This window comes from Notolabrus celidotus, chromosome 1 (assembly GCF_009762535.1).
Source record: "Notolabrus celidotus isolate fNotCel1 chromosome 1, fNotCel1.pri, whole genome shotgun sequence".
Lineage (NCBI taxonomy): Eukaryota > Metazoa > Chordata > Actinopteri > Labriformes > Labridae > Notolabrus > Notolabrus celidotus.
The window spans coordinates 29218654-29233081 of record NC_048272.1 but is presented as its reverse complement, the minus strand read 5'-3'; the positions used below and the strand labels follow the sequence as shown (position 1 = coordinate 29233081).

General features: G+C 38.6%; 1 protein-coding gene across 3 annotated transcripts in view; it reads left to right on the top strand.

Moving 5' to 3' along the window:
• Positions 1-4067: 4067 nt before the first annotated feature.
• foxp1b (forkhead box P1b) overlaps positions 4068-14428 on the top strand; it is a 40028-nt gene continuing 29667 nt past the window's right edge. Inside the window, exons 1-3 of one of the 3 annotated variants that reach the window (XR_004632922.1) lie at positions 4068-4443; positions 12033-12176; positions 12338-12433. Coding sequence is in view for 2 of the 3 variants with exons in the window: in XM_034695340.1 (XP_034551231.1) it covers positions 11102-11107; positions 12033-12176; positions 12338-12433 (246 nt within the window). In the remaining variant the exon portion in view is untranslated. Of the gene's footprint in view, positions 4444-10980; positions 11108-12032; positions 12177-12337; positions 12434-14428 lie in introns of those variants that run through there. The other 2 variants (XM_034695328.1, XM_034695340.1) reach the window with 2 other exon arrangements.

The following is a 14428-nucleotide window of genomic DNA, read 5'->3' as shown; positions in this document are numbered from 1 at the left end:
TCCAGCAGCAAAATGAAGTAAAGATTAATGGGCTACATCTCCACAAACATGGGACATCAGTTATCAACAGATCCTTCCTTAACTCTACTGTGCCTTTTACATAAATACGCTTTTCTCTTTTAATTTGAATAGTCACTTTTGTTCTTGCTGTGCAGAGGGATTATTTTATTGGATGTAGCAGCAATCCATGCCTCAACTTAACTCATAGCGACCTGTGTGTTTTCTGCGTTGTTTGGGGCACAATGAAAGACAAGAAGTTAAATTCAGTGGCTCAGCCCAGTAGAAAGGCTGAAGTCCACTGTGTAATTCAGAATCTCTGATTGGTTTGATTCATGTTACGCCCAAAATACACCTATTAATAATCAAGGAGCTTATTCCAACTCACTCTGCAATATGTGCTTTAAACAGTGTATTTTAGATCTTTTGAATAGGGTCCAAAGTGTCTTAGTGAGAAACAGGATTATATTTTTCCCAGAGTTCATACGTGCTGAATAAACAAAGTGTTACTGAATACTGAAATGAAAATTAGACAATCAAAAACATAAAAAATGGAGGAGATCATTGACACAGGCTTGGCTAACTATAAATCCGTTCTGCAGGTGACAACCTCTTCACTCTAATTATGTCATACAACAAATATGGGGGAGTTTTGATAGGTTGTGGATGTTAAAAAAAGCTTATTGTATGGTACTACAGTGTAATTACACTTGATTTAACATTTTTAGTAAATTTGCTTTTGCTGTAGCCATTTATTTCAAGCACATAGAGCAGTGTTACTGTGGCTTTTAGAAGTAGGTGGGACTATGACTGACACATCTCCTCACTGTAGGAATGACGGTGCATTAATCACAGAATTAGGTTTGAAAGCTAATCAAAAATTATATTATGGGAGTTAATACTGCTTGTTTTTAATCAGTGGCACTTTTATCATGTCCAAAATGTACTGTATCTGTAGTTGAGCTGAGGCTTTAGTAGGGGTGCTATGGCTATGGGCAAATATTTACATGCAGATGGGTTCAGCCCTCGATACTTTTTATACAGAATATTTTTTTGCGCAACATTGTACATAAGCACTAAAATCCTTTTAGTTAAAGGATTTAAAGTTTCTGGCAAACTGCAACAGAACAACGTCATGATAGAACGCAATCCCTAGAACATGCTCATAGGGATATCAGACATTCAACTCACATTTGTGGACTTTCTGTAGAGATTTCACCATGCTGACAAGTCTCTGGCATGGTATGGGTAGCAGTTTTAATGCATGTTGGACAAACCCAGTGAACAGGACACTTATTTTTTATTTTTTATTTTTGAAGTTTTAGGGGGTGCTAATGAGGCAGATTATGTGGGGAACCCATAAAATATCTCTCTTTCTTTTTTTGCTAGGCCAAGTTTGTTCAGTTTTTCGGCATGTTTAGGCCAAGAAATAAGCAATTTGAATTGGACAAAGTGGGAAAAGAAAAAGAGAAAGAAAGGAAGGAAGGAAGTAGGGAAGGAAGTAAAATTATATGGGTTCCTAAAGGGCTCTCGCACTGTGAACACAAAGAGAGGTACGTGTTGCTCTGATGAACTAATCAGTTAAAAGTAAGTTCATATGGATAAGACAAGATAATATTTGGTTTTGTGGTCCTGTTTCACCTCTTTGAATTTAGTTTATTTGATATCATTGAAAGTGAGTTATCAAATTAAATATAGTCTTTCTATAAAGTTGTTTGAATTTATTAACTTTGAATTTAGATAATGGTGTGATTGATTTATCTCTACTTTCGCAGGGTTAAGTGTTGAAAACATGATAAAAATAATAGGAGCTCCTTACATAACTGTTGTTGATCTAAAAAACATCCTGCCTTTGGCATATTATATAGAGCAGCTGTTATTTATATATGGGTCCCACACCTGCCCTGCCGACTTCCACTGTCAGTAAATAATGATTTGCTTTACAACCAGACTGTGCAAAAGACTATGTTTGTCTTCTCATGACAGTGGTCCAAGTTAGCATGGCTGTTCAAGAAAAAGAATGACTCTGCCTTTGTAATTTTCCCTACTTCCTCTCCTGTTTTGTCCTTCCCTTTCTGCATAAGTAGTAAGATGCTGGATAGTATCCAGGAGCAGATTATTCACTTGTGGTGTTACTGTTTTTGGGAGGCTTTGTAATTGGAGCTGAGTCGTTATCTCTAGCCAGAGATTTGCTGAACAGAGCCCGGCCAGACCAGACATTAACTCATACTTTCACTCTTACCCAAGCAGGAAATGGGAGTGTTTTATAATGTCATCCACTCTGTCATGAACACAATTGCTCTGTACTCTTTGTAAACTATCACAACGGATGCCCATTGAAGATTCAAGGACACTGACATTTCTCTGTACACAGGAAAAATAAATCTATACAGCATTTGTATCCCATCAGCACATATGTAATTATTTTATGTTGTACAGGCGTGGAGGCATTGGAATAGAAAGACAATGTGTAAAAGGGGGAGCTTGAACTGTGTGTCTGCTAAATTTATCATGAGGCCTTTGGGAGCTTTGAAATGAGAACAGTGGCCTATTACTGCTAAGAAGGTGTTTTATTGAAAATATGCGGACATACCACTTCAGGGAGGACGCCAGGGAGAAGAGTGTGACTACTGTAAACCACTTTGTGCATGTGTCTGTGTGTATGTGTGTGCATGCAGTTATAAGAGCATGTCTGCATGTCAGTGACTTTGTGTGAGCTGTCTTGATGATTTCAGAAAGAAAATAAGTGTCCTTTTCTTCCTCTTAATTATTCACCATGATATGTATTGGAATTGTCACTTTTCATACTTGAGGTGCCAAAGTCAATAATTTATATAGGTCAGGCCAGCTTAGCAGAGCTCATTGTTAGTTATTAGCAGATGAGAGCAGTGACTTGTTATGCAGGCGCTCTGTTTATTTTACCAGTGTGTTTGCAGACTGGAATTCATCCCATGAACATTCCTTCATCCTTGGCCAAGGATTTAGAGATGTTGATATAAAGTATGTTTTAGAACTCTGTTATTCAGCTCTGTGTTTGTTGTCATGATAATTAACAAAGTGAGGTGATAATCTGGCCTCATGCTTTTCCTCTTGTTCTTCACTGAGTGGATTGCACAGTTAGTGAGCTAGATTATATTACTGTTACTTTAAGTAGTCCTGATTAACAGCTCATTGCTTTAATTAACTCTTTTTCTGTATTATGCATTGCTGAGCTATAGTTCTGCGTGAATTTAAAAAAAAATAACACTTACGATTTATGTGGGTCAGTTGCAACTTGAATATATAAGTAGGAACTCATATCCTGCCCTCTCCTTTCCCCTGATGAGTTCAGAAGAATCTCCAGTAGGTGGCAGGGTCCTGTTTTAAATGCCTGTATTTTCCATTTACCAAGTGCATATGGGTGTTAAAGACTGAGATGATATTATGACAGCTAACTGCTCTTGTCTGGATGAAGTTGGATGGATAGCCTGAAAGCTTTTCTAATGTTCTCTATTATTGAAAATTGGTTTATCATGTTTAAAAGTGGTTTACGCATCTCTGCATAATTCTCTAAATGTTTATCATATGCCAAAACAAATTATTTCAAACAAATACACACAAAGTTGTTTTAAAGTGTACTGTGACTACTTTATGGAAGAGTGCAGATTAGTGTAAGAAAAGCAAGCTGAACAAACTTCTCTCTAAATGTATATTTTGTTAAACTTTGAAATAAAAACTTGAGTTCATGTCTGATTCTGAAATGTAAAATCATTTGTTATTTTCAGCTTGTGAAATGAGTTGTGTGTCTGTCCGTGCACTGTAAACATTCCATTAAACAGAACAATAAAGGGCTGATAGCTGGGCCAGTTGTCTTTCTTTCCGCTGGATAGCTTTGTTTACTTATCTGTTGTTTAATTAAAGGGCCTCTTTTCTTTAGGCTCCCATTGTTTCAAAACCATGGCCACAGTCCCGGAAGGGTCAAAGGGTTAACAGCCGTCAACTGTTTTTTTTTCTTTTTTCTTTTTTTTTTTAAAGGGGCCTTCACACAAAGGCACGGGTTCACCTGCAGCTCAGCCCGCGGCTCCCTATTGTGTGGCCCCATTTGAATTGATTATGTTTAGGGGGCTGGTTGTGATTGGTGGAGAAGGGCGTGGTTGATTGGATAGTTTTGTATCTTGTCAGCCAAGGAGCAACCCTGCGCGTGCAAACTGTCTGTATCCCGAGGAAGGTTGGAGACACCACAACACAACAGCGGTAGTTCTCAGCGTCCCTGCCTGCTCGCCTGTGTGCCTCTATCTCTCCCAGCCTTCCTCTCACTCACTCTTGCACTCTCTCTCTCTCCCTCTCTCTCGCTCTTGCTTTCTGTCTCTCTCTCTTTCCCTCTCTGCTCAGCTCTCCGCTCTGCTTCACTCCACACCGCGTGGCCCAGCACTCTGTTTACCCTGCCAGCTAAATGGAGTTTGTCAGGTTTGTCAATATGATTGATTTCCTTGATTTTTGCCAGCTTTCTTGTGTTAAGAACTTGACGACTTATTTTGACACGGAAAGAAAGAGAAAGGAAGCCTATGTGTTTGTCGCTTATGTACTACAGTGTATTTATAATGTTATTAAGCAGTTTGTATGAGAGAAGGGGTTATCCAAGGTCTGCTTTGGCGCTGGCACACTGGCAGTGTAAAGGATTGTACTGATAGGGAAAACACGGAAAGCCGGTGTCATGTACTTTTTTGATTTACATCAGAATGTGTTCTATGCTGTGTGTTCTCAAACAGAGCTTTATTGATAAATATATAGGTATGGTTTTAGTGATTGGCTGTTGGTTATGAGCACTTCCTATTTTTGTTTATGCAGACCTTATTTTGCTTTTCTTGTTAGTTACAGTACAACATACCTGACTATTTGGAATAATATCTGACTGTCATCTCACACTGTTTGTTTAGTTTTGTTTACTTTTCTGTTAGTGGGCTAACCAGTTTAGCAGGATCTGTTCTGTGTTGTACTGTAGTTTGAATTATGGACAGTTCTAGGAAAAACAGAATACATATTTGACAATTTCCACTGTTGTTTCTCTCTGAAAAAGAATTTATCCTTACTTTATTGTCTCTAATACTTCCAAGGTAAGTTATTTAAAATATGCTTCATGTCTTAAGAATGCACTGAGTTTTTCCAGTTTTGTATTTTGTGAAATATTTGTAAAAATCTTCTGAGTAAATAGGTGCAGGTTAGACTTTCTTTTCCTCCTCAGGCTGTGGCCTGGACTTATCTTACTATCCTCATGGTGTCACAATGAATTAAGACAGGCTGGCACATCTCTTTATTTGACTCCTTCACTACAGAACAGTGTTACAGACACTTTGTTAATCCAGAATCATTGGTTGTGTCTTCTTGAAAAGTTAGTGTATATATTGTATGTGCCTATGCGCTTGTGTGTTTATAGTTGCAACAAAGGGAACACAGACTTCTGTCAGGAGGGCAAAGTTGTAGTTTCCAATATTTCTTCTGTGGTCAGCTGTAAGAAGCCTTCGAGGGTTCACGTAGGAGACAACTTTCAACTTCTTTTATAGGGAAAAAAAAAGTATTTCTCCTGAAATAATTTTCATTTATACACTAATGCAACTTTGAATGAAATACAAGTGATTCATTCATTTGATAGTGTTGTTTTGGCTTTTGTCTCACTGTCTGTGAAGGTTCTCTGTCATCCAGCTCCATGCTGATTCAAAGCTTAATCTGAAAAGGCAGCTGGATTTAGTAGACTTTTGTCTCCATGCACTTTTTATTTACCCAAAGCTTACTAGTGTGTAGCGTTTTAGCTAAATGCATCAGAGCTAAAAAAAAAAAAAAAAAGTGTGTGCCTGAAAGTAAGGAGAGACGGAAGAAAATGTGATTGTTGAGAGGGAGAAAGAGGAAGCCTAAACAGGACAGTGTGCTCTGTAATGCCGCACAGCTGTGCCGACATTCACAGTTTGGGAGAGCTGGAGTGCGTGCTGATTGGGCTGGCAGTTTGTAATCAAAGTTGATTTATTGTTCATTAGTAGTGCATTAGCCCTTTCAAGCAGGGGTGTTATTTGTGCAGTGGCCTGTCAAGGCAAGGGGCTGCCAGCACCTGTCATTTTTTAACCATGACATAGGCAACCAGATATTAGCTGTTCACGCATAGAGGGGAAACAAGGGGTAGCGGCAAGAGCCTCACCCTTACTGGGATATCCTTCACAGTGACGGTCTTTGCTTTGTAGTGGAGCAGGCAGGATAACAGAGAGGAGAGACGGCAGAATTCTTTAGCTGTGATACAGTGAGCCACCATTCTCGGTTGTTATCTCAAGGCTTTCCAGAGTGAAACATGCTTTTACTTTTGTAAGGCTTTCTTTCATTCTTTTAAAGGAGTATTACAATGTGGATTAAGTATGTTTCTGTTACTCTACACTTGAGATGCCATGTGTTTGAAGGGGTTGAGGTGGAAGCATGAAGGTGAAATTCCACGGTGTAGTGTTTTATAGCAGAAGGAAGAAGTTTTAGTTTTTTTTAACACTCATCTTTTCCAGACCTTTCTGTCTATATAACACTAAAGGACAAGATGAAATTGACATGTGTTGTGGGTGTACGAACATTATTTTGACATTTTTATTTTTAGTTTATGCTATTTATCAACTATTAATTATTGCCCATAAACTTTATAAAAAGCACATTACAAAGTAACATCAAAAGTGTACAGAATAAATTTGATTTGCCTTGTCAGTGAACAAGGTTTAGTTTTGTACTGAGTGTGCAGAAAATAGAAAAAAACAGCTCAATGCTGTATCGGCCATTGTTTCTTGACTGCAGTTTTATCTAAAACGGCGTTGGAGGCTTCATTAATTATTATCCGAGTCAAATACTGCAACTGTTAAACATGCATGGTTGCAAACGAGCGTAGATCCCTGGCATGCAGACTGACCCACACTAGATGTAAGATATTGACGAATCTGAAGAGTTACCCACTGTATGCAGGCAAGGGGTTGTCATCTGGATCTTCTAAATAAGGTTTCAGACGTCTAATGCCTTGTAATTGGAAAATAATAAATTAGAACTGTCTTTAAAAGTTAAAATGAGCAGAAGGCAATTTAGTCACACGTTAACATGTAAAAGTGAATTAACTCCTTTAAAATGAAAATGAAAAGTTGACTGTGTATTTATGGAGTGTATTTAAGTTGACCGATGCACATGAATTATCATTTCAGCAGCAAGTGTCAATGTGAATATGCCGGAACTAACACATTACAGAAATTTCATCCGTAGTCCTAAAAAATCACCCGCAGTCCTATCCTTGTGTTGTTGCTTTAAGATAATCTCTAACAACAAAAACTGTTTTTAAAATGTGACATTACCATTAATTAACATTTTATATGAAATAGACATTACCTAGTTTTTCTCTCCTTTTTTTTGCCATTTTAGGGGATTTTTTTTGTTTTACACTAAATTCACACATACTAATGCTAAATCAAAAATATTAAATTTAGAATGCCAGACAAAACTTGAAGGAGATGCAACGGGTGATATTTGTGTTTGTGTGTATGTGTATGTGAACATGCACTTGCATTTGTGTTTGTTGGGGGGGGGGGGGCTATGTGCTCTACTTTCAGCTGTGGTTGCCAGCAGTGATGGGTGCCTTCAGTGTGGGAAAAAATGTTTAACTCACAGCTCAGCTGTTATTGTTGGGGTCAGAGCTCACTCGCTTCAGTGTGAAGTTTGTTTGCTTAAACCTGACACTGGAAAAGCTCCGGCGAAAACCTGTTTGTTTGTAGTTGAAAAGTTAATTAAAAGGAAATCTGAAGTTTTGTTTTTGCAGATGCTCCAAATTATTTTAGCTCCAGCACCAACACCTCATACTCATATGAGAACATGTAGTTTATGGAAAATGATGAGTAATTTAGAAAGAAAAATCTGCTCAGTTGTTGATGACAAGCAGGGATCAATAGAGGCCTTCACATTCAGGTATTCAAATCAGACGATTTTTGGTTTAAATTAGAAAATTCTCATTTATATTTTTTGCACACAGACAACATTTTTCACAGTTTAGATTAATTATAATTATTATAATAATAGTAATAATAATAATTATTATTATTTGTATCATTATTTCAGAAGAAAAGGTTATGTGTCTGATTTTTTCGTGGTCATTTTTTTTTTCACCCCATCAGCTGTTTCAATCAATCGAAATCGATGATCTAGTCTTGTTGATGACTTACTATGCTCCCTTTGGCATAATAGATAGATAGAAAACCAACATTTACATGCAAAGACATTGTAGTCAGAAGTAGATATGGTTTTCTTGCATAACTACAAGCCAAAGTAAATCAATAGCGTCAAACAAACTCAACGCAGCAATTTGTGGAGGGCTGATTTGTGATTTCTTTTTTATTTCTCCATTCAGCGTGATGCTGTGACAAAACAAGACGACCCCAGGGGGCAACAAATACAAATTTGGTCATTCTCTTTTCTTTTTTTTTTCTCTTTCAGCTTGGCTTCACCTATACGTCTTGTGTAACGCATCCACCAGTCATAGTGATTTTCACCTCCTTGTCCCTCATTTCTTTCCCCCTTTAATCACAAGGGGCTCATTTTGAGACACTTTCACCTCCCTTTCAACAGACTTTGACCTCTGAGTTGTGACAGGAGGCGGTGTAGGGGGATTTTAATGTACTCTAAATCAGTAGCTCTCTTGCGTTATAGGATGTGCGGTTTTGTTCATGTTCCCTCATTAACTTACCCTCGTTTTTTTAGGGATGGGGAGAATATTTTTTCTCTCTGGAGGTGTCCTTTAATATCAAAGCCTTACTTTGTGTGAGCACCAATTTGTCAGTGCATGACTAGAGGCAGTGCAGACGATAACAAACACATAAATTAATGGTTCCTATCTCTGACAAAATTAACAAAACGCTTTATACTTTTCTCAATCAATTATGTTTTTTATGTAATTGTTTTATTTTTCATTCCATGTTCATCTTTGTACCCGTATAGTACCAGCACTTTTGTATTCTACATTTAAACCTGGTTTTAAGCTTGAAGTACAGTGTATCACTGGCCATGTTCCTGTATGCGCTTGTGAGAATGAACTCACCAAAGTTAAGATTTGTCAGTGTGTGTGTGTGTGTGTGTGTGTGTGTGTGTTTGGCCAGCAGGCCTGTGCTAGCACAGTACACTGCCTCCAGTCCCTCTGCAGCTGTGTGAGAATTTGCAAGGTTTGAACGCTTATGCATGGGAGGCACCTGGAGAGCACCACACTTCGTGAAATTCATAAATGTCAGATATTTCTGGCATCCTCGGAATGTCCCTTTTTTCACACCCTCATATTGGTATAGAAGATTAGAGCTGGGTCAGTGGATCCCTCTAGTTATTAGCTCAGTATGGGCCTTACTTTAGAGTATCGCTGGACAGTGATATATATTTGTGGATCAGGGATAAGGAAGTGCTTTAAATGGTGACTGGCGTCCTGGGTTTGGGTTTAATGGGCATGATACAGTGGCCAGGGTAATATTTTTCAGTTAAAGTGCTCCCTCCCACCCTTCCCCTCAATGGGATCCAGTCTTAGGCAGATTTTCACTCCTTCAACACAGGATTAAATGGTAGTAGTTTCATTGATCAATAGGTTAAGAAGCAGACAATCCCTCTTGCTACAAATGACCTCAGTACTAATGGAGTAATGGGTAATAAAATTGGGGTCTGTAATAGTGTCTTGGCTCTGCACAGAGGAAGCTGCTCTAGCAGTGGTTACTGTGAGCAAGACATTCCTGGCAAGAAAAGGTGTAAAGATTGAAGATAGTTAAAATGATGAACACTCTTTTTTCTTTTTAAGAAATCGACAGCTGCTGAGAGCAATTTGTAGTATTTCTAAGTAAACTTGAAAACTGTGGTCCCTTTTTCATAACATACTATGACATATGGCATAATATAGAGAAATAGAAAACCCCAGAAATGACAGTTCAAATATGTTGTTAAGTATGACGGTATGACTCGTATGGAAAATTACAAAAATCTGGACATGGAGTGGATGGGTTGTGCACATGGCAGCACAAGTTGTGCAAAAGTCAAGATTATTTTAATATCAGGACATTAATGTGGAAATTCATATCCCACTTTCCTCCATGCACCAATATTGGAGATTATAAATGTACATTGTGTTTTAGTCATGGATGGGTCTGAGCCTCTTGTCTTTCTCTTGTGGCTGGAATAACACAGCCCAGTGTAGTACAGCAGCGCTCAAGCATTAGAGCATCAGAGCTGGTCCTATTTGATATCACTGCCCTTTCCTCTTTATTGTCAGTACAGGCTGTTCATTATGGCAGCGCTTTGTTGCTGTTTTATGCTACTGAGGGGAGAATGAAGTGATATGCATGCAGTATGTGACAAGAAAGCACCTTTTAGCCAACAGAGGACATTTTAAACAGCAAAATCAGATTCAGAAATATATGAAAAATTCAAAGGGTGTCATTAGATATAAGGCGGTCACACAATTTGGGCAACCTTGGTGAAGAAAGGCTGTCACCCATTATTCCCGCTCTTTCAGCTAATGACATTGGCCTTTGAAGAATAAAAAAAAAAGAATTATCACACGCATGTGTACTAATGTGGACCAGCATGTACACAAAAGAGTGATCGTCGCAACACGTTAACTACATCTAAATGCAAAAAAAAAATGTCTTATTTGCTGTTTGTCATCCAAATGTCGAGGAAAGAGCTTCTCATGGTATCACACATCTAAGCAGTAAGTGACAGCATCCAGGCCCACTCTGAGTCTGCTATGCCGCTGGAGCAATTAAGGCACCCTGGCAACTGTGGGTGCTCTTTCAATGTCACAACAAATCACTTGTTTTGAGTCAGGCACTCACACCTTTCTACTTGGGGTAAGTTTGAGGCCTGCCTGTTATTCACTGTGGCTCCTCCCCCAGGCACTCTTTATCTACACAATAACATATCGTATTTGACAGTGTCTCTAATGAAATGTTCTCACATGACATGTTGTGCGATGAGCGCAGCACAGCTTTTTTTTTCGAGCAGTCTCTCATGTCCTTAGGTACAGCATGCTTACACTGTTGTAAAGAAGGCCAGCTTTGAGAAACAGCAGGGGTTGTGTGTGAGGAGGAAAGATTGTAAGATGCAGGTTGGTTGGATATCATTTTATCGACGGTTCGATCCACACCTGTCTGTGGCTTGTATGGAAACCCACTTTACACTGGTGTTATTTTATTATGGTCAGCATGGTCCAAATGTGCTAAAAATAATGTATTCTTTTTTGACGGGCATGTGTGGATCAGCGGTAGAAGAAGACAGTCTGAAGAAGAGCAGACTGATCCCTGCTCCATTTATATATACACAAAAATATATCTGAGTGTGTCTATCTATCTATCTATCTATCTATCTATCTATCTATCTATCTATCTATCTATCTATCTATCTATCTATCTATCTATCCATCTATCCATCTATCCATCTATCTATCTATCTATCTATCTATCTATCTATCTATCTATCCATCTATCCATCTATCTATCTATCTATCTATCTATGGTCATTTTCTGTTATATAATTATATATATATAATTATATATAATTATATAATTATATATATACATTTAATACAAACACATTAACATATATATTGTCCCTCTTAGGAGGAAACCTTGTATCTCCATATTTTATCTTCCATATTTTTTGCAATAATAAATGCTATTGGTCTAACATGTATGCATGTCAATAGGCTTTCTAAAATTGAAATGATGAAAATATTTTTCAAAAAGCTTGTGTTTGAATCTCATGCAGTATGAAGTTAAATGAAATACAAAGGTCTTTTTTTGACTTCCTGGAAAGTAGTGGTTTTGGAGATACAGGGTTTCTTACCGGCAATGACGATATTTATATATAAATGGAGCTGGGATCAGTCTGCTCTTCTTCAGATGCTCTTCTTCTACCGCTGAGAGATAGATAAATAGATAGGTAGATGAAATGGAATGACAAAATCATGCTCCCACTTTGTTCCATTTGATAAATGTGTTCTATATCTCTGAACTTTTACTCTGTCTGTGTAGGTGCAGGGTCCATTGTCAGCGGCTATGATGACACCTCAAGTGATAACTCCACAGCAGATGCAGCAAATCCTTCAGCAGCAAGTCCTGAGCCCTCAGCAGCTCCAGGTTCTTCTCCAGCAGCAACAGGCCCTTATGTTACAACAGGTAAGGTACAATTACAGTTACAGAGTTGCTCGTCTTTTATTATCTCCAATCCTGAAAGACAACAATAAGTATTGAAAGTGTTTCACATTATTAAGTGTTTTATTCAACCCACTTCCTGGTTTACATGACGTGACTTACACATAGTATTGACTCTTTTGCAGCAGCAACTCCAAGAGTTCTACAAGAAGCAGCAGGAACAGCTCCATCTCCAGCTTTTACAGCAACAGCAGCATGCAGGCAGCAAGCTGAGTAAAGAGGTATGCTGACATCACTGCAACCACCTACCATGAACAAACCCATTGGTCAGACGAAGCATAGAAGCAAATGAGCTCCCTCTCTCAACCCCATCTGCTTCCTTCTAGACTTTGGATAAAGCGGAAAGAGAGGGGGAGAATCAAGTGCAGTCATGCTTTTGATTAGTATGTCACTTACTAGATAAATGATAACAACTGATCGATGCTTAGCTAAGATAACAGTGTCTATTTTTCTTGAATCATCAGCATTAAATTTGCGAAAGTTCATAGACTCTGAGCAGCATGTCTTTGTTCTAGTTTTTCTTCAAGTAAACAAGTGTTGTATTTAACAAAGATACGGCTGTCTTTGCATGCCGTATGTTGGACATAATGAAAGGAAGAAGGGAGAGAGGCAAGAACACTGAACACATAAATCTGTGAGGCTCTCAGTAATTAACATGGAAATGGCAGAGGAAGAAAAGCCATGTAATTGTGAGATATCAGTGCGGAAAGCGCTCCCAGCTTTGTTGCTGGGTTAAGTTTTTTTCTTCTTCTTCATCGTTTTCAGTGTCTCCCCTTCGCCCCTTCCAGTCAGCAGGGGTTGCTCATAGGCAGCAGCTTAATGCGTGTTAATGACTGGAGGCTACAGGCATCACTGTGGACAAAGCAAATTATCATTGTGCGGTCAGAAGAAGTTCAAAGACAAACTGGGAATTTTCTCTCTCGTCCCGATTGGTTTCCATGTTTGGTGATATGAAGAAGCATAGAACATTAAGCCCCATGTTAAAAGCACACCCACACATACACATCTCCACACATGCTCACACTCATACACGTCCATGTGCTGTCCAAGCTCCCAACTTCAAAGTCTTTGCTCCTTAATTAATGAACTGTGGGCTTCAGTTTGGACAAGTTGTAGCATGATGCTCCCATAAATCAACATGACAGCAGAGCTCGGCAGCCTCAGATAGGGCCTGTCACCAAGTCGTATCTGATGTAAATACTAGGGGAGCAAAGGAGAAAAGAGGGGGAGGTGATGGGAGAAGCAAGGAGTTGCAATTGATCAGTTGAATGCAGTATGAGAATAAAAGAAAAAACTACTTTTGAAGCATATTATGTATGATCACAGGAAATGGATGCAGCCTCGAGAGGCTCTCCCCCTCTGCCGATGTTTTCTTTCTCTCAGCATTGCTCCCTCTTTTTTTCAGTCACATTTCCAGCAGCCATCAAAAGACAGAATAAGAATTATGCAGTGACTCCCCTGTGGCTGCCAGACAATAACCCCCTGTTGTTGCTTTGTGCCTCTTTTATTTTAAAGGCATCAAAATTTAGTCTTTCAAAGATTTTTAACTTTATATTTGATGCTTGACAATAAAGGCCTGCCAGTGCCACTCTTTATCATTTGTTGGCAACTGTATTTTCCCTCCCTCTTGCCACTTCTAGTTAACCACTTATTTGGTCTATTGGGTCAAAGGTTTTTAATGTGTCTGCATGCTGGGAGCACACAGGAACTCTTGTCAGCTGACAGGACCAAAAGAGAAAAAATGAAGGGGGGTACATGTATTGTAATACTATTGTTTTCTTCTATTTATTGAGCATTATTGAAAGAAGACATTGGCCTTTGAGAACACTCATACACTTAGCACTATGTATATGACATGTAGGGCATTTATATCATATCACACACACACACACGCACACACACACACACATACATATATATATAGATAACAGTCAGTCATCAGCAGGTGATTGAACAAACCTTGCTGCGCTGGTTTGGGGAGGACTGTATATATCTGAGCTCTGTGCTGTGTCTGGGAGAAATGTGAGACTTGGGTGGTTATTAAGCACTTTGATTTAGTCACACATTGTTTGCTGAATTATGAATGGCTGTAATTAAAATTTGTGTGCCTCTTATTATGAATGATTAAGTATGCTGTTTCGCTGTTTGTCATTTGCCTCCCGACTCCTTGTTAATTACGAGAGAGAAAAAAAGAGATGTACACTCAACCTGTCTTA